The sequence below is a fragment of the Sapajus apella genome, unplaced genomic scaffold, assembly GCF_009761245.1.
Source record: "Sapajus apella isolate SASKATOON/1434 unplaced genomic scaffold, GSC_monkey_1.0 scaffold16, whole genome shotgun sequence".
Classification (NCBI taxonomy): domain Eukaryota; kingdom Metazoa; phylum Chordata; class Mammalia; order Primates; family Cebidae; genus Sapajus; species Sapajus apella.
This window is the reverse complement of record NW_022436956.1, coordinates 16,984,588-17,005,392: the sequence shown is the minus strand read 5'-3', so window position 1 is coordinate 17,005,392 and position 20,805 is coordinate 16,984,588. Positions and strand designations below refer to the sequence as shown.

The 20,805-nt window shown below is 42.2% G+C and overlaps 1 protein-coding gene across 4 annotated transcripts in view; it reads right to left on the bottom strand.

The window, feature by feature from the left end:
- Positions 1–19,790, bottom strand: part of JAML (junction adhesion molecule like) — a 39,101-nt gene extending 19,311 nt beyond the window's left edge. Inside the window, exons 1-2 of one of the 4 annotated variants that reach the window (XM_032285346.1) lie at positions 19,642–19,790; positions 2,422–2,484 (exon numbers count right to left, since the gene is read on the bottom strand). In XM_032285346.1, the coding sequence (XP_032141237.1) occupies positions 2,422–2,464 (43 nt within the window). In that variant the 5' untranslated portion in view covers positions 2,465–2,484; positions 19,642–19,790. Of the gene's footprint in view, positions 1–9; positions 1,207–2,421; positions 2,485–14,609; positions 14,633–19,641 lie in introns of those variants that run through there. The other 3 variants (XM_032285344.1, XM_032285347.1, XM_032285348.1) reach the window with 3 other exon arrangements.
- Between the last annotated feature and the right edge of the window lie 1,015 nt (positions 19,791–20,805).

Below are 20,805 nucleotides of genomic sequence, written 5' to 3'. Positions count from 1 at the left end.
TCTAGTTACCTATATGATTCGTCAGAACGGTTCTGCAATCTTCATACTATAACAAATGCTCTCTGGCTCTGTCCTCCTATCTAGTCCCTTCTGCTTTTCTGGAACCTTTCTAAAGAAGGAAGGGAAACCCGGAAGTCTCTCCTTTCTGATTAATGATCTCCTTTCTGAATATCAAGTTAGACACCCACATCCACTTACCACAAACAGGAAATGGGATGTTCCTTGCTCTTAAGTGTCCAACTGGCTCCCTATCTGAAAAGAGATCTTTTCTTTACTTCTTCTTTTCCCTTTCTTTTAGTTTCTTTACAAAAGCTTATCTCTGCATTTGCTGGCTGATTCTGGCTGTAGTGCAAGTCCTTGTAATTAGGCCAATACAGAGCACAGCTTTCCTCCTGCCTTTGCACTGTGTTTGTCCCCTCCCTGCCTCACGCTCCAGCTTTGCCATCAGCCTTCCAGCCTCTAGGTGCTTCACCCAGGGACCCCTGTCCATTATCTCTGTGTTGCTCAAGCAATTTCAAAAGGTCACTACAAGAGAAAACCATTACATGGATATTTCTGTTTTCACAAGATATGCTCTATGCAGAAAGACAACAAAATCAAGAAAGACACATTTAGATGCTGCCCAGTTCATGTCAGATAAGAGCCAACTGATGGGAATGAACAGAAAATGTGCCAGTCTTTTCATCCAAGCTGTTTCCCTGGGAAAAGAGAGTTAACTTCCTGCCCAACAGCAGGCTCACATAGCAGGGAGGACACAAAAGAAAACATCAACTCTAAACCCTTCAGAGGGAATTGTTTTGAAAGAAATCAAAAGCAGCTCCAACAAATATTTGGAATTTTCCTGTAAGGAAGAATTGAGCAACTCCACGTGTGGTTGAAGGTGTAATAAGCGAATTTAACATTAAGAACACGGTATGTAGAATTAAATGAAGAACGGCTAGGAAGCAACAACGGCAACCAAAGCAAACAGAAACTGCTGTGTGAAGGGTCATCTTAATAGAGAAACAGCTGAAGAAGATGCGACTTCCTGCAAGAAAGGGAAAACTGTACCACAAAAGAACTACAAAATCCCCAGGGCCACCAAGCTACCACATACAGGGGCTGGACTGGTAGCTCTCCGGATCGGAAGGCAAAAACCTGCAGGCTGCTCCGCAGACCTCTGGGAAAATGTCTAAATACCGTCTGAGATCATTATAACCCTGCTTTTTTTTTTTTTTTACATGGAGTCTCGCCCTGTCACCCCGCCTGGAGTGCAGTGGCAAGATCTTGGCTCACTGCAACCTCTGCCTCCCAGGTGTAAGCGATCCTCCTGTCTCAGCCTCCCAAGTAGCTGGGACTATAGGGGCATACCACCACACCCAGCTGTTTTATTTCATATTTTTAGTAGATACAGGGTTTCATTGTGTTAGCCAGGATGGTCTCGATCTCCTGACCTCATGATCAGCCTGCCTCGGTCTCCCAAAGTGCTGGATTATAGGCATGAGTCACCACACCCGGCCAACCCTGCTTCTCTGAGAAAAATTCTCTAATGCACACCATTTTGGTGTGTATGTGTGCATGTGTGCATGTTTGTGCACACTCTGTATTTCCTGGAATAGGCGCAAAGGCAACCCTGTTGTGTACTTTGCTGAGTCAGGGTTTAAATCACCGTCCACAGTTCAAAAAATAATAATAAAGAAAAAAACAAAAGGCTCTGAGAACAGAGCACTGATTAATTTCTTCTCCTTCCAGAACTACATCCATAGGATAAAGAAAAAGGCATGAGGGAGAAGAATGAAAATTTAGAAAGCAATGGAGATGAGCGACAAGAAGCAGCACTTAGGTAGAGGCGTAAACAGGAGACTGATCTGCTCAGAGGAGATGGTCAGGTCAGCCTCCTCAGAAGGAAATGGAGCGTAAGGGGAAACCTGAAGGATAAGGAAGCCTTGGGCGGACTTGCTGGGATGAAGTGTTAAGAGGAAAGTCCCAGGCAAAGAAAACCACCACAAATTGGGAAAGAGCTCAGTGTGTTTGAGGAACCGCAAGAAGGCTGGCGTGGCAGTAGCATGAAAACAGCTCTGGGTCTCTCATCGGTAATTTCCGTTCCTGATCAAAGATGAACTGTGGTTTTAAAGATAACAATTTAAAGTGCAGGAATGCCACCGAGAAACTTTCCTTTTATTACGTAAGAGAGTCCCAGAACACCCTTTAGGACCCAAAGGCATTCAGTTTCTAGTGGAAACGGGAAGATTCAGCTTCCCAAGAAACCATAAGCTAACTGGCTTCAAAAACAGCTGCTATAGCAAGACTGTGAAGTTCCACCTTAGGGTTTCTATCTTCAAAAAACCCAGAGGAATTGAAAATATATAAAATTGGCTTTTAATAATGCACAGAACTTAGGAGAAATCAAATACCCTGCTCAATCCCTTGGCTTCTACTTACCCAGTACCACTGGCAGCAGGATGAGTTTCAGTGGGCAAAACATGCTGCTCTCAACTTTCCAATCTTAAGGTAAAAGAACAAAATTCAGAAAATCATGTCAAGATAAGTTCATTCATTGAAAAAAACCAATAGTGAAGGACTATATGGAGCAGCCTCTGTTTGAGACACTGGTATGCAGCATTGAACAATAAAGACAGATGAGGTCCCAGCTCATTTGCAGTTTATAATGTGGCAAGAGGTAGGGAAAAAGAAGCAAATGAATGAATGAATAAGAAAATACCAGATGTCAATAAGTGCTATGACGAAACAAAACAAAGTCATGTTTGGAGAGTCACTTGGGAGCTACTTTAGATTGGCTGTAAGGAAAGATTAGATGAAAGTTGCTTTTCAAGAGAAAAAAAGCAAACGATTGCAGGATGCCCTTGAGATTACAGCCCTAGACGTTCCACTACCTGTGTGCTTCACACAAACAAAAAATTACAGGTATCCAGCCTGAAATTTTCCCCATCTCTCCACCTAAATTAGAATCACTGCTCTTTTGGGAGGGAGAGGTGGGGGGCGGGAACAGAATCTCACTCTGTTGCCCAGGCTGGAGGGCAGTGATGTGATCTCCAGGGCTCAAGCAATCTTCCTCTCTCAGCCTCCTGAGTAGCTGACTACAGGCATGTCACACCACGCTTGCTATTTTTTTTTTTTTTTTTTTTTTTTTTTTTAGTAGTAGTAGTAGAGAGGTCTCACTGTGTTGCCCAAGTTGGTCTCAAACTCCTGGGCTCAAGGGATCCTCCCACCTCAGCCTCCCAAAGTGCTGGGATTATAGGCGTGAGCCACTGTGCCTGGCCCATGGTGAACTTTTCCTTTTTCTTTTTCTTTTTAATTTTTTAAAGGCAGGGCAGTGTGGCTAGAATGAGAATTGGGCTGTGCATTGGGCAAAAGTATGTGTTTGATATGCATGTTGTCTCTGTGGTATTCCTTCCATTGCATTTACTAGCCCCTGGAAAAGGATTCACTGTTCCACATAATACCCCCAAATTTTCTTAGCCAAACAGAACTCTTGACTCTAAGGAGTTACAATGCAACTAGTCTTGGGTTCCCACCTACTACTGCATCTCAGCTGTGGTCTTTATCCCCGGCCACCATGCCACTGAAGGAATTACACCTCACAATCTGCTAAGTGGAAAGATCTCTTTTTTGCATTAACAGCAAGGTACCCCACCCAGCTCTGCTGGGACATCTGGCACATATGGTAGCCATTTTAATTGGTATAAATTGATTACCTAAGACATTCCGTAATCGCATTCCAATCAACAAAACCCTCTACCTGGTAAATCAGGGTCAAGCTATTCAAAGAGGTTTGTACCTTAGGTCCCACTTACACAGAGAAGTCAGTTGATCTTGATGAGCCGGTTTCCTTGCTATTAAAAGGGATTGATTACACTTTAAAAGGATCAAATAGGATAATGTAGATAACAGTGATTTGAAAAATAGGAAACATGACCACGGAAGTTCCTTTACATAGATAACTTAAGAGTCAGAAACAGAGTTTAGGGCTTTAGAGGAGATTTCAAGTTCTGAGCTTCTACCTTCCTAAGAATGGTAAATGATGAATCAGAATGAACTGGAAACTCTTAAGTTTCCATTTTTGAACCTCATTTTAACAGTGTGGATAATAATTACACGGAGCCAGATATACCAGGAATCATTTAGTTTCCATTCAACAGAAGAACATCTAATGAAAACACAGACCTCTCTCAACATAACCAAAACCCCATTCCTGCTCCATGCCACCCGCTTTGCCCCACGTACATGGATGAGGATTATAAAGGGCTTCCTTTATGGCATGTCTTAACATTAGTTCATCACATCTGGGACATCTGTTGCCTTCCCCAGTAAGTTGGTTGTGCTCCCTCCTCTGCCCAGAAAACAGCACTCAGCAGTGGGACATTCCCCCAGAAGCTCACCAACCACATGGAGGAGTAATGATTAATCTATGTCTGTCACCAGCTCAAGTCTGCAGACTCTAAAGGGCAACCCCATATATGTCTTGTTTATGTGTGTGTCCTGTTACTGTGCTACAGCACCGGTAAAATGCCTGACATGTACTGGATAAATGCTCATAGCTGCCAGTGCGACCATGAAGTTGAAATCAACTGAAAGACATCCTGCAGCAACCTTGCTTCACTCTATTCTAGGAGGGAGCCAGTAACCCTAAAAAGATTCCAAATCTCAGCACTAAACCTGAGTCACTCAGAGCCATACCCAAACCATCTTCAAACAAATTCTAAAAAACATGAATATCATGAATAGAAGATACCCACTGTCAGCCCTACATACTCAAATGTACCATGAGAACTCCTTGAAGACAGAGCAATGATTTTGGTGGAAAAATTACTTAGAGATTTTTTTAATGCTCTTTTGAGCTCAAACCTTTCTTTAACTCTTTGATCTTTGAGAAAATCACTGGTTCTTGTTGCCAATATTAAAAGATCAGACTTTTATTCTTAATAGAGCAGCACACTAGAAATCAGTAGCTGATATGTAATAAACCAGAGAAGGTTAATGCCAGGCCCTGGGTGCTTTACACATTAACTCATTTAAGCCTCACCACAACCCCATGAGGTTTTACAGGTGAGGAGCCTGAGGCAGAGAATGGCAATTAAGAACACAGAGCAAATGGCAGAGCAAGGGTTCGAACCCAGGCTTTCCGAATCTGAGCCTGCGTCTTTGCCACACTATGCTTTTCCTCCACATTTGGGAGAGTAAGCAATATTTTACAGCAAAGCTTCTCTGAACTTTATTTGTCAAAACAAGATTAATCTGCTTCCCCTGACTGAATGGGCTTCCAATCCACCTTGCTCAGGCCTTCACCCAGTTATCACCTACTCAAATTGCCCACATCTCAAGTCAAATGTCGTTTCCTTAGGAAACCTCTCCTCAACCATTCATCCCAGGTCAGGCCCCCAAGCCACATGTCTTAATAGTACCTCTACCTTTCCTTTAGGGCATGGGCCACTATGTCTAATTATCTATTTATTTGTGTGCTCACTTAATTAAGACACTGCTCTCTACCTCCACCCCCAAGATTGCAAGCCCTTTGAGTTCAAGAGCTGCCTGTCATAGATGCCTCCTCTACCCCTTTCTGGAAATACCTTTTGCTTATATGGTAAAAATCTGGAAAATTACTATCTGGACTTTAACAGGCTTTTAGATTGAGTCACACTGGAACTGAGTACACCATTAAAGGAACAAGGCTAAATTAAAAGAAGCATGTGTAATAATAACATGGCTAGTCCTAGAAAGTTCTCTTGAGCAGTTAAAATCCTTTGTAAGCTTGCAAATGCTCTAAAATCCTCCTGGAAAAAAATAACAGCAGCCGCCTTGCACTATAGGTCAGTGGCCCCCAATCTTTTTGGCACCAGAGACCCGTTTCATGGAAGACAATTTTTCCACAGACAAGGGAAGGTGGGGGATGATTTTGGGATGAAACTGTTCCACATTAGATCACCAGGCATTAGATTCTCATAAGAAGAAGGAAACCTAGGTCTCTCTCATGTGCAGTTCACAGTGGGGTTCATGCTTTCATGAGAATCTAATGCCTCCGCTGATCTGACAGGAGGCAGAGCCCAGGTGGTAATACTCGCTTGTCCGCCACTTACCTCTTGCTGTGCAGTTTGGTTCCTAGTAGGCCATGGACCAGAGCCAGCCTACTGCCCTGGGGTTGGGGACTCTTGCTGTAGCTCAGTTGCTAAGGTTTTATCCTCTTACACTGGTGCCCTGGGTTCAATTCCTGGCTTCAAAAGTGAGTTTTCTGGGGTTTAGTCATTTATTGATTCTTTTTCCCTCCATGGACAGCTCCTGATTTCCTGTCTTGAAATTTTCTTTTCTCTCAGTTACCTTTGGGGCAATTCTAGATCTTGTAAATTGCTTACCATCTCTTTGGAGACACCTTGTGTGTCTGTGTTTAAGTCATCCCCTTATTTAAGGCTTATTAATTTCACATAGGAGGTTACCTTTAGGTAAAGATTCAAAGGCCAGAAATATTGGCCATTTGTCCTAGCTAAAATCCGGTAATAAAAGATTTTTAAGGGATTTTTATTTTGAGAACGCCATAGTCAGAAATCAACTTAATTAAAGATGAGATTTGGCCTATATGTATACAGATACTGGTTTTTTTTTCCCCCATTTATTTATTTTATTGCATTTTAGGTTTTGGGGTACATGTGAAGAACATGCAAAATTGTTGCATAGGAACACACGTGGCAGTGTGATTTGCTGCCTTCTTCCCCATCACCTACATCTGGCATTTCTCCCCCTGCTATCTCTCCCCAGCTTCCCACCCCCCACCGTCCCTCCCCTATTTCCCCCCAACTGACCCCAGTGTGTAGTGCTCCCCTCCCTGTGTCCATGTGTTCTCATTGTTCAACACCCGCCTATGAGTGAGAACATGCGGTGTTTGATCTTCTGCTCTTCTGTCAGTTTGCTGAGAATGATGGTTTCCAGGTTCATCCATGTCCCTACAAAGGACCCTAACTCATCGTTTTTGATGGCTGCATAACATTCCATGGTGTATATGTGCCACATTTTCCCTATCCAGTCTATCATCGATGGGCATTTGGGTTGGTTCCAGGTCTTTGCTATTGTAAACAGTGCTGCAATGAACATTTGTGTGCACGTGTCCTTATAGTACAACGATTTGTAATCCTTTGGATATATACCCAGTAATGGGATTGCTGGGTCAAATGGAATTTCTATTTCTATGTCCTTGAGGAATCGCCACACTGTCTTCCACAATGGTTGAACTAATTTACACTCCCACCAACAGTGTAAAAGTGTTCCTATTTCTCCACATCCTCTCCAGCATCTGTTGTCTCCAGATTTTTTAATGATCGCCATTCTCACTGGCGTGAGATGGTATCTCAATGTAGTTTTGATTTGCATTTCTCTGATGACCAGTGATGATGAGCATTTTTTCATATGTTTGTTGGCCTCACGTATGTCTTCTTTTGTGAAGTGTCTGTTCATATCCTTTGCCCACTTTTGAATGGGCTTGTTAGTTTTTTTTCTTGTAAATCTGTTTTAGTTCTTTGTAAATTTTGGATATCAGCCCTTTGTCAGATGAGTAAACTGCAAAAATTTTTTCCCAATCTATTGGTTGCCGATTCACTCTAATGATTGTTCCTTTTGTTGTGCAGAAGCTGTGGAGTTTGATTAGGTCCCATTTGTCTATTCTGGCTTTTGTTGTCAATGCTTTTGGTGTTTTGGTCATGAAGTCCTTGCCTACACCTATGTCCTGAATGGTTTTGCCTAGATTTTCTTCTAGGGTTTTTATGGTGTTAGGTCTTATGTTTAAGTCTTTAATCCATCTGGAGTTAATTTTAGTGTAAGGTGTCAGGAAGGGGTCCAGTTTCTGCTTTCTGCACATGGCTAGCCAGCTTTCCCAACACCATTTATTGAACAGGGAATCCTTTCCCCATTGCTTGTTTTTGTCCGGTTTGTCAAAGATCAGGTGGTTGTAGATATGTTGTGTTGCCTCCGAGACCTCTGTTCTGTTCCATTGGTCTATATCTCTGTTTTGGTACCAGTAGCATGCTGTTTTGATTACTGTAGCCTTGTAGTATAGTTTGAAGTCTGGTAGTGTGATGCCCCCCGCTTTGTTCTTTTTGCTTAGAATTGACTTGGCTATGCGGGCTCTCTTTTGGTTCCATATGAAGTTTAAGGTGGTTTTTTCCAGTTCTGCAAAGAAGGTCATTGGTAGCTTGATGGGGATAGCATTGAATCTGTAAATTACTTTGGGCAGTATGGCCATTTTCACGATATTGATTCTTCCTAACCATGAACATGGAATGTTTCTCCATCTGTTTGTGTCCTCTCTTATTTCGTTGAGCAGTGGCTTGTAGTTCTCCTTGAAGAGGTCCTTTACATTCCTTGTTAGTTGTATTCCTAGGTATTTTATTCTCTTTGTGGCAATTGTGAATGGAAGTTTGTTCTTGATTTGGCTCTCTTTAAGTCTGTTATTGGTGTATAGGAATGCATGTGATTTTTGCACATTGATTTTGTATCCTGAGACTTTGCTGCACTTGCTTATCAGTTTCAGGAGGTTTGGGGCTGAGACGATGGGGTCTTCTAGATATACAATCATGTCGTCTGCAAATAGAGACAATTTGACTTCCTCCTTTCCTATTTGAATACCCTTTATTTCTTTTTCTTGCCTGATTGCTCTGGCTAGAACTTCTAATACTATATTGAATAGCAGTGGTGAGAGCGGGCATCCTTGCCTGGTGCCACATTTCAAGGGAAATGCTTCCAGTTTTTGCCCATTCAGTATGATATTGGCTGTTGGTTTGTCATAAATAGCTTTTATTGTTTTGAGATACGTTCCATCGATACCTAGCTTATTGAGTGTTTTTAGCATAAAGGGCTGTTGAATTTTGTCAAAGGCCTTCTCTGCATCAATTGAGATAATCATGTGGTTTTTGTCTTTGGTTCTGTTTATGTGGTGAATTACGTTTATAGACTTGCGTATGTTGAACCAGCCTTGCATCCCCAGGACGAAGCCTACTTGATCATGGTGGATAAGCTTTTTGATGTGCTGTTGCAATCGGCTTGTCAGTATTTTATTGAAGATTTTTGCATCTATGTTCATCATGGATATTGGCCTGAAGTTTTCTTTTCTTGTTGAGTCTCTGCCGGGTTTTGGAATCAGGATGATGTTGGTCTCATAAAATGATTTGGGAAGAATTCCCTCTTTTTGTATTGTTTGGAATAGTTTCAGAAGAAATGGTACCAGCTCCTCTTTGTATGTCTGGTAGAATTCAGCTGTGAACCCATCTGGACCTGGGCTTTTTTTGGGTGGTAAGCTCTTAATTGCTGCCTCAACTTCAGACCTTGTTATGGGTCTGTTCAGGGTTTCGGCTTCTTCCTGGTTTAGGCTTGGGAGGAGGCAAGTGTCCAGGAATTTATCCATTTCTTCCAGGTTTATTAGTTTGTGTGCGTAGAGTTGTTTGTAATAATCTCTGATGATGGTTTGAATTTCTGTGGAATCTGTGGTGATATCCCCTTTATCGTTTTTTATTGCATCAATTTGGTTATTCTCTCTTTTTTTTTTTTATTAATCTGGCTAGTGGTCTGTCTATTTTGTTGATCTTTTCAAAAAACCAGCTCCTGGATTTATTGATTTTTTGAAGGGTTTTTTGTGTCTCTATCTCCTTCAGTTCTGCTCTGATCTTAGCTATTTCTTGTCTTCTGCTAGACTTTGAGTTTTTTTGATCTTGCTCCTCTAGCTCTTTCAGTTTTGACGATAGGTTGTCAATTTTTGATCTCTCCTTGCTTCTCATGTGGGCACTTATTGCTATATATTTTCCTCTAGAGACTGCTTTAAATGTGTCCCAGAGATTCTGGTATGTTGTGTCTTCATTCTCGTTGGCTTCGAAGAACATCTTTATTTCTGCCTTCATTTCATTGTTTATCCAGTCAACATTCAAGAGCAAGTTGTTCAGTTTCCATGAAGCTGTGCGGTTCGGAGTTAGTTTTTGAATTCTGAGTTCTAACTTGATTGCACTGTGGTCTGAGAGACTGTTTGTTACGATTTCCGTTCTTTTGCATTTGCTGAGGAGTGATTTACTCCCAATTATGTGGTCAATTTTAGAGTAGGTGTGATGTGGTGCTGAGAAGAATGTATATTCTGTGGATTTGGGGTGGAGAGTTCTGAAAATGTCTATTAGGCTTGCTTGGTCCAGGTCTGAGTTCAAGTCCTGGATATCCTTGTTAATTTTCTGTCTGGTTGATCTGTCTAATGTTGACAATGGGGTGTTAAAGTCTCCCACTATTATTGTGTGGGAGTCTAAGTCTCTTTGTAAGTCATTAAGAACTTGCCTTATGTATCTGGGTGCTCCTGTATTGGGTGCGTATATATTTAGGATCGTTAGCTCTTCTTGTTGCATTGATCCTTTTACCATTATGTAATGTCCCTCTTTGTCTCTTATGATCTTTGTTGCTTTAAAGTCTAATTTATCAGAGATGAGAATTGCAACTCCTGCTTTTTTTTGCTCTCCATTTGCTTGGTAAATCTTCCTCCATCCCTTTATTTTGAGCCTTTGTGTATCCTTGCATGTGAGATGGGTTTCCTGGATACAGCACACCGATGGGTTTTGTCTTTTTATCCAATTTGCCAGTCTGTGTCTTTTGATTGGGGCATTTAGTCCATTTACATTTAGGGTTAATATTGTTATGTGTGAATTTGATACTGCCATTTTGGTGCTAGCTGGCTGTTTTGCCCTTTAGTTGAGCTGGTACTTGTTGTTCCTTTATATGTGTAGAGCCTCTTTCAGGAGCTCTTGTAGAGCTGGCCTGGTGGTGACGAAGTCTCTGAGTACTTGCATGTTCCCAAAGGATTTTATTTTTCCTTCACTTATGAAGCTTAGTTTGGCTGGATAGGAGATTCTGGGTTGAAAGTTCTTTTCTTTAAGGATGTTGAATATTGGCCCCCATTCTCTTCTGGCTTGTAGGGTTTCTGCTGAGAGATCTGCTGTGAGTCTGATGGGCTTCCCTTTATGGGTAACCCGACCTTTCTCTCTGGCTGCCCTTAGTATTTTCTCCTTCATTTCGACCCTCGTGAATCTGACGATTATGTGCCTTGGGGTTGCTCTTCTTGAGGAATATCTTTGTGGTGTTCTCTGTATTTCCTGGACTTGAATGTTTGCCTGCCTTGCTAGGTTGGGGAAGTTTTCCTGGATAATATCCTGAAGAGTATTTTCCAGCTTGGATTCATTCTCTTCGTCGCATTCGGGTACGCCTATCAAACGTAGATTAGGTCTTTTCACATAGTCCCACATTTCTTGGAGACTTTGTTCATTCCTTTTTACCCTTTTTTCTCCAGTCTTGCCTTCCCGTTTTATTTCATTGAGTTGATCTTCGACCTCTGATATCCTTTCTTCTGCTTGGTCAATTCGGCTGTTGATACTTGTGCATGCTTCACGAAGTTCTCGTGTTGCGTTTTTCAGCTCCATCAATTCACTTATATTCCTTTCTATTTTGCCCATTCTCGTTAGCATTTCATCAAATCTTTTTTCAAGGTTCTTAGTTTCTTGGCATTTGGTTAGAACATGTTCTTTAAGTTCACAGAAGTTTCTTACTACCCACCTTCTGAAGTCTGATTCTGTCATTTCATCACACTCGTTCTCCCTCCAACTTTGTTCCCTTGCTGGTAAGGAGTTGTGATCCCTTTTAGGAGGAGAGGTGTTCTGGTTTCGGGTGTTTTCATCCTTTTTTCGCTGGTTTCTTCCCATCTTTAAGGATTTATCCACCTGTCGACTTTGTGGTTGTTGGCTTTCAGATTGGGTCTCAAATCTTTCAGATTGACGTTCTGTTTGTTGATGATGAGGTTATTTCTGTTTCTTGGTTTTCCTTCTGACAGTCTGGCCCCTCTGCTGTAAGTCTGCTGAGGTTCACTCCAGGCCCTGCTTGCCCGGGGTTCACCTGCAGCAGCTGCTGAACAGCAAGGGTTGTTACCAGTTTTCTTCTTCTGCTATCTTTGTCCCAGAAGGATACCCGCCTAGTGTCAATCTGATCTCTCTTTTATGAGGTGTCTTTTTGGATATATAGGGGTCAGGGAGCTGCTTGAGGAGACGGTCTCTTCTTTATAAGAGCTCAAACGGTGAGCTGCGAGCTCTGTTGTTGTTCATTCAGAGCTGCTGGGCAGGTACTTTTAGGTCTGCTGTAGCAGTACTCATAAACTGCTTTTTGTTCCCAGGTGCTCTGTTCCAGGGATTTAGGGCTTTATTTATGAGTTTCCGTTATGCTGCCGCCTTCTTTTTTTTTTTTTTCTCCTTCAGACCTGCCCAGCCCAGCAAGGAGGCAGCCTAGTCACTGTCGGCCTATGGCAGCTTTGCTGAGCTGCTGTGGGCTCCGACCCGCTGCCGAGTGAACTTCCCTGCAGTCCTGTTTATATGGGTGTAGTTAGAACTGCTTTGGCGATGGTGGCCCGCCTCTGTTGGGGCGGAGTCTCTGCTGTGGCGTGTTGCCTTGGCAACGGCGGCCTCCCTCAGCAATGGCGGGTTGCCTTGGCAACGGCGGGCTCCCTGGTAATGGCGGACGTCCCTCCCCCACAGAGCTGGACCGTCCCGGGTTCAGCTGCGCTTGCTGTGAAACTCTCAATCCAGAGTTTCTGGTTGCTGTTCGTTTGTGGGGGTGGGGCCAGCCGAGCCTGATCGCCTGGTTCCCTGCCTCAGAGCCTTTTTTAAGTTGGTGCTCCAGTCGCCTGTTGAAGAGGCGCCGGGGTCTGTTTGTTTTCCCCTGCGGCCACTCACTGTGCTGGCTTAAACAGCAGCACTGAGGTTTGTGGCGCTTTTTTTTTTCCCCCTGGAATCTACTGTCCTGGTTCTCTGCTCAGTCCCCTTTTTGAGCCGGCGTACGGGCGACGTCCCGTGGCTCCAATCGCCAGCCAAAAGGGCCCCCGGACCGGTGTATTTTGTACGGAGAACCGCGGCTCCGGGGCGCTGACAAAGCAGCCGCGCGGGGCAAAGCAGCGGCGCTGGCCGGCACAGCCGCGTTGGCCGAAACAGCCGCGCTGGCGACCTTGGAGCACCTCCGCCCGGGAATTTCCTAGTCTGTGGGCAATAAAAACGCGGTGTCCACTCACCCTCTGCGCTTTCACTGGGAGCTGCAATCCTGAGCTGTTCCTAAACGGCCATCTTGGATCCAGATCAATGCAATGTCCAGATACTGTTTTAAAAGCCCCTGCTGGCCAGGCACAGTGGCTCATGCTTGTAATTGTAGCACTTTGAGAGGCCGAGGCAGACAGATCGCTTGAGCCCAGGAGTTTGAGACCTGTCTGAGCAACTTGGCAAAACCCCATCTCTACCAAAAAAAAAAAAAAAAAATTAGCTAAGTGTAGTGGCAGGCATCTGTAGTCCTAGCTACTCAGGAGGCTGAGGTGAGAGGATCACTTGAGCCCAGGAGGTTGAGGCTGCAGTGAGTTGTGATTGCACCACTGCACTCCAGTCTGCCTGTCTCAAAAAAAAAAAAAAAACAAAAAAAAGCCCCTTCTCTCTAAAAACTTCTCAATCAATGGAATTTTGTCTTGATTCTCCATTTCTGTCTGTGTATTTATATGTGTTGTGTGTATAGTATTTATAGAAAAGCTCTAATTAATTGGCTTAAAGAAATTAAAATCAAACATATTATCAGAAAAATTGAAACTTTAATCTCTTTTAGGTCACGTGAATCTAATGATTTAAAAAAATAAAGACAGTGTAAATAAAATATAAAAGGCAGTGTAAATAAAATAAAAAATAAAGACAGCGTAAATATAATACAAAATAAAAATAGTGTAAATAAAATAAAAAATAAAGACTGTAAATAAAGAATGTGTTCTCAGTGGGAGGTTATAAGAAGGCATGTGAGTATGGTTTCTGTTAAAGAGAATATAATTTTGTCTAGCTCAGAGGGTTCTAAGTATTGGCCTCACCTAAAAGAGTAATGAGACAGCTGGGCATGGTGGCTCACGCCTGTAATCCCAGCACTCTGGGGGGCTGAGGTGGGCAGACCACTTGAGGTCAGGAGTTTAAGACCAGCCTGGCCAACATGGCAAACCCAATTTTTGTATTTTGTAAAAATACAAAAATTAGTCAGGTGTGGTGGCAGGCGCCTATAATCCCAGCTACTTGGGAGGCTAAGGCAGGAGAATCACTTGAACTCGGGAGGCAGAGGTTGCAGTGAGCCAAGATTGTACCACTGCACACCAACCAGCCTAGGAAACAGAGTGAGACTCCTTCTCAACAACAAAAAAAAGAGCAATGGTTCAAAACTGATGATTTAAGCAAGTTGAAAATGATTTGTGAAGGGTTAATCTTGTAAAAAGTTCTGTGGGTATAGGGGATCATTTAGTTTTTGCATAGGTCAAACATTGAAATAAAAGCATACTAATGTAGGGCCAGAATCTGGGCCCATGTGTCTGAATAATGGTTTTCTAGAGAATTTGTTTGTTCAACAGAAAGTTGTAAAGAATTATGAGAGGTTTATGGACATTTTACCTTATGGTCAAACTAATTATGATTGTATAGATTTGTTTATAAGATTTTATTAAGAATTAGGTTTAACATTAATAACATACTAATGCAAAGGTGAAATTTGGCTTTGTCTTTTAAACAAGATTTTTACATAATGTTTAAAAATAATGAAAGATTTTTGCTTACCTTTAATAAACAACAGAAAAAGGAGGCGAGAGAAGACAGATTCGGCTGGCCTCATGCTGTCTTTATTGTGACCTGTTTGGAAAGTTGAGTCTCCCCTCTATTAGCAAGTAAAGATTTTTGCCGTTTAGAAATTTTGGAGTTATCCTTTTGGCTACAGAAATGACTTGTAGTGACTCTACACTAAGCTTCTCTGAGCAACTCTCCTCCAAACCCTGTAGAGTAATAAGAACAAGTGGCACCCCCTCCCTCCAAAAGAAAAGGTCCATACTCCCTCATATTACTTAAGGGATCAATTACCATTCCCCTACCAGTCCCTGGTAATATCCAAATGCCCCACACCCCTTTGAGGCAAATATATCCCTTCCAAGATGGGTGCTTGCTTAATGTTTACTCAACTTCTGAATTCATCTTTCCCTCTAATATCTCTATTTCTCCCAGAAAAGCTGCCTAAATCTTTAACCAATAGCTTCAACCTAGATAGTCCTATCTCAGGGGTTTAAAAATAGCCCACACTTATTCAGACACACCCTAGCAAGAAATTTAACCTAGCAATCTCTTGAGGGGGGATAATCTCTTCATTTGTGCCCCTTTCACAGAACTCACACAGCAGCACGCAGTATAAACCTTAACTTCCTAACAAAAGGAAAATATTTTTTGTCTAATTCAAAGGTAACTTAAAGGTTATATATAGGCTGGGCATGGTGATTCACTCCTGTAATCCCAGCACTTTGGGAGGCCAAGGCGGGTAGATCACCAGAGGTCAGGAGTTCAAAACCAGCCTGGCCAACATGGCAAAGCCCTGTCTCTACTTAAAAAAATACAAAACTTAGCTGGGTGTCGTGGCACACACCTGTAGTCACAACTAATTGGGAGGCTGAGGCAGAACAATTGCTTGAACCCATGAGGTAGAAATTGCAGTGAGCCAAGATTGTGCCACTGCATTCCAGCCTGGACAATAGAGTGAGACTCCATATCGGAAAAAAAAAAAAAAAGAGGTTACATATAAAACAAGGTAAAAGGAACCAGGAAATAAGAGAGACATAAAGAACGACATAAAGGTGAAGGCCAGGTGCAGTGGTTCAAGCCTGTAATCTCAGCACTTTGGGAGGCTAAGGAGGTAGATCACTTGAGGTCAGGTGTTCAAGACCAGACTAGCCAACATGGTAAAACCCAATCTCTACTAAAAATACAAACATTAGCCAAACATAGTGGCATCTACCTGTAGTTTCAGCTACTTGGGAGGCTGAGGCATGAGAATCACTTGAATCCAGGAAGCAGAGGTTGCAGTGAACTGAGATTGCACCACTGCACTCCAGCCTGGGCAATAGAGTAAGACTCTGTCTCAAAAAAAAAAAAAAAGGATCCAAGATAGCCGTTTAGGAACAGCTCAGGATTGCAGCTCCCAGTGAAAGCGCAGAGGGGACATGGATGAACCTGGAAACCATCATTCTCAGCAAACTGACAGAAGAGCAGAAGATCAAACACCGCATGTTCTCACTCATAGGCGGGTGTTGAACAATGAGAACACATGGACACAGGGAGGGGAGCACTACACACTGGGGTCAGTTGGGGGGAAATAGGGGAGGGATGGTGGGGGGTGGGAAGCTGGGGAGAGATAGCAAGGAGAGAAATGCCAGCTGTAGGTGATGGGGAGGAAGGCAGCAAATCACACTGCCACGTGTGTTCCTATGCAACAATTTTGCATGTTCTTCACATGTACCCCAAAACCTAAAATGCAATAAAATAAATAAATGGGGAAAGAAAAAAAGAAGAAGAGGAGGAAAAGGTTATAAAGGTGAAAAGATACTTTTGGTAAGGAGAGTTATAAAGAAAGAGATTTTAGGTAAGAAAGGATCTTGTGTTGTAAATTCTTGTTGTAAAGCAAAATGACTAATTGTCAAGAAAGAGGGATGTTGACTAAGCACAGTGGCTCATGCCTGTAATCCCAGCACTTTGGGAGGCCAAGGCAGGTGGATCACCTGAGGTCAGGAGTCCGAGACCAGCCTGGCCAACAAGGTTTCACTGTCACTGCTAAAAATACAAAAAATTAGCTGGGCATGGTGGCAGGTGCCTGAAATCTCAGCTTCTTGAGAGGCTGAGGCAGGAGAATTGCTTGAACTTGAATGTGGAAGGCAGAGATTGTGGTGAGCCAAGATCACACCACTGCACTCCAGCCTGGGCAACAAAAGCAAAACTGCATCTCAAAAAAGAAAAAGAAAAGAAAAATATTTAGGAGAAGTCATAAAGTCTAAGCATGTCATAGATGGTGTAAGTCATGAGAAAATTCATGAAAGAAATTTATAAAAAGAATGTTGTATGTAACTAAGGTATAATAGTCCAAAATTGGTTCCCTATGCTGTATCTATTTAAATTCAAATGCCTTTCATCAAGAAACTTCCAGGTTATCTAAAAGGGCTTTCAATAAGGAAAAACAGTCAGACTGCAAAAGATGTTTCTTCACCTTTTCAGTAACTGGCTTAAGAAACAAAATTTTATCTTCTGGAATTCAGCAGTTTCACCTTCAAAGGATGTTGTGAATGGGATATCAGTCTCTCCCTAATGATGGCTGCTACCTTTACAAGTCTCCCCTGAATTCAACTGGACACCAGTTTTGCCTTGACATGCTCTCTCCTCTGATGAGACCCTTCCTCCAGCAAAATCTAATCCCACAGTCCAGGACAATGATCCACAGGGTCCCTTAACAGATCAACAATTCCAGGTAGGGAGAACTCTATGCCCCTGGTCAGCAGGAAGCAGTTGGAAGATGAGACCTCTGCCCAATGCCAAAGATTTGTCATTGTTGTTCTGTCAGGGGTGGAATGCAGCGTCCTGATAAGTAAGCAACAATGAGGGAGGGTCCCCAAGTTGGCGAGGGCCCCAGGTGGGGAAGAACAATGAACAACTGTTCTGAGAGACAGCTAATCAAACAACCCAAAGCCACAATGACCTCTGTGGGCACAGTGACCTCATTCCACAGGTAGCCCCCTCTAGCAAAACCCTATAAAACTTCTCTCTAGTCTCTGCCTCTTTGTAGACAGCCCTTTCCTGTTGTGATGCCCATGGCAACCTTGCAACATATTTTCATACCTTCTCTAATAAATCTCCCTTTCTTTGCTTACGACTTTCTTGGTAAGTACCCTTACCTCCCATGACAGCAGCCCTGGCTAGTCACTATCCAAGACAATATGGAGGTCCCTCAAAAAAACTACAAATAGAACTACCATATGACCTAGCAATCCCACCACTGGACATTTATCCAAAGAAAAGGAAATCGGTATATTGAAGAGACCTCTACACTCCCATGTTTACTGCAGCACTATTACAATAGCCAAGATACAGAATCAATCTAGGTGTCCAACAATAAATAAATGGGTAAAGAAAATGTGATATATGTACACAGCGAAATATTATTTTGGCATTAAAAAGAATAAAATCCTGTGATTCACAGTAACATAAACAGAACTGGGAGACATTCTGTTAAGTTAGATAAGCCAGGAACAGAAACTTAAACACTGAGTGGTCTTTACTCATATGTGGAAGCGAAAAATGTTGATCTCAGAAGTAAAAAGTAGAACAGAGGATACTAGAGGGGAAGGGACATAGGGAGAGATTTATTAAAGGAAATAAAATTACAGCTAGATAGGAAGAATAAGTTTTAGTGTCCTATACATTAAGATGGTTATGGTTAACAATGATACATAGTTTCAAATAGCTAGAGGGAGGATATTGAGTGTTCCTAACATAAATAAATGAAAAAATCTTTGAGGCAATGGATATGCTAATTAGCCTCATCTGATCACTATACATTGTTATGTATTAAAACATCCCTGTGCACTCCATAAATATGTGTGATTATTATGTGTCAATTTTTAAAAGTTACTAAACAATGTAGGGGAATTGTTCTCCTTGGCAGTTACTACAGAAAAAAACAATCTTTAGAAAAGTGACAAGCCACATAGGATGTGAATGTTACCTCCCAAAATTACAATATCATGAGACAAAATAAGGGAGAGTTGCTGTCTCTCAGTCAGTGTTTGTCCCTAGTAAGGACAACTAACCGCTGAGCAAACGAGCAACTGCACAGCCTTGCCTTACTCAAAGAGTGTTGTCCACCTGCAATGCCAAGTCCCCTCAATCTATCTGCGCACTGCTGTGCAACTGTGGGCTCTCAGACGTTTTTAGGTATACAAGTCCATGTAACCACTCTAAACCATGCCTCTTAAAATATGCCTTCATTTTTCCTTCTTAAGCCACTAAATACAGACTGGTAGGTTACATGGCTTCTGTAACATCGTCCAGGTCACATCAGTTAACCTTCTACACGAATGGGACCCTGGAAGTCCTTACTCCTGCTCCCTTCTTCAGACTGGGTTATACTTAAACCTTCATACATCAGCCTTTCCCAAGGTCAGGGCTGTGCTGAGGGTATAATAAGCATGGCCAGTAGCCTAGCTCTCTTGGGAGGTTTAAGTCTCGGGCTCCTAAAGGTTAAATATTGGCTTGCCTATAATGGGGAGAAGAGAAACAGTGGTATAACTATGTGAAATGATGGCTGTATTAATCTGCTTCACCATAGTAAACTTTTTACTATCTACATGTATCTACAGCATTATGTTGTATATCTTAAATACACATAATAAAATTTGTTTTAAAATAAAATTTAAAACTCTCTTCTAAAAATAAAAACAGTGAAGGAAGAGCTCTGCCATGAGCTCAAGGCCAGCCAGTCACAGCTCTACCAAAACCTATACATGACTTAAAAGCTGAAGCCTTAGCATCATCATTGTCATATACTCATTATGAGCAAACTTTTTGCTTCTCTTTTTGCTGAGTAGATTCACCTAAGTTACTCTACACGACAGTAACTGAAACAGCACCCACTAGACTACTCTATGACATCCCCTGCAGAGATCAAGAGCTCTGCAATTCACAGTCCTGAGAGACTGCCAATTCAACCAGCCTTCAGAACTGGCACACTTCCGAATGAGAAAAGTTCAAATAATGGCTTAAGAAATTCAAACCAACTGCTTACCCAAGATGAAGAGCACTCAGGAGAAGCAATGCACTGAAATCTTCCCACAGCTGCAGTTCCCAAGCGCAACTGAAAGACTTCTGTGAGCACTCTAGGTTAGGCTCAGAGCAAACCAAACACGTGCCTTCTGAAGTGGCTGCAGAGATGCAAACAGGAACTCTAAATTAAGTTTCTCGTTTCAGTCATCTAGCCCATTACCCAATTTTTATGTATACTTTCATTCTAAAAGGAGGCAACAAATTCAACATCCTGAGGTGAACCTTACACTCAGACCTCTTCAGCTGCCGTCCCTTCTTTTAGATGACAAGGTGCCATCTCCTACCTCTGAGGGTAGGAACTTGAATGGCACCAGGCATATAATAGGTGCTGAGAAAGAAATCCATTTCATGAAAACAAAATACAATAAATTTAATATTAACAAAAAATATTCTGTGTTTAAGATACAGCAGCCTCTTCTATTTTTGCTCTCAAAACAGAGGTGTAACCTTGCCAGGCAATCACCCAACCCCTGCTTCCAAAGATATGCCTGTCCAGTCCTCCAGCTCACCACCTACACATGGTAGTTTCTTCTGGTCATGTGATATCAGCTTTTCCAGAATACAGGAAGCAATTTATTCACACAGAGAACCTCTTGGGTGACTTGGACATCCTAGATAAGAACTCAAGGCTTCTTCACTTCAAGATACCTCTCAGTCACCACTTCAAAATAGGTGTTTTCAATGTACACATCTTCAATCTTGACCTAGGCATGGGCAGACTCATCTTATGGAACTTGTCCTGTATCATCTGAAAAGCTGTTGAATGTTTGCTCCCAAGTACTATGCTACGTGGTCCTTGAGAACTGATGTGCTGGACAGCCAGCAATCTCCACGGCGCAAATATCCCCATCATGGCCTATTTCAAGCTACCAACTGGCTTGCAAAATTCCTAAAAATTTAATATGGGTGGAGTATCCCTTATCCAACATGCTTGGGAGAAGAAGTGTTTCAGATTTCATATTTTTTTCAGGTTTTAGAATATTTGCCAAAAATATACCAGTTGAACATCCCTAATCTGAAAATTCAAAATCCTCCAATAACCATTTCTTTGGAGCATCGTGTTGGCACTAAAAGTTTCAGATTTTGGAGTATTTCGGGTTTTGTATTTTCAGATTAGGGATACTCA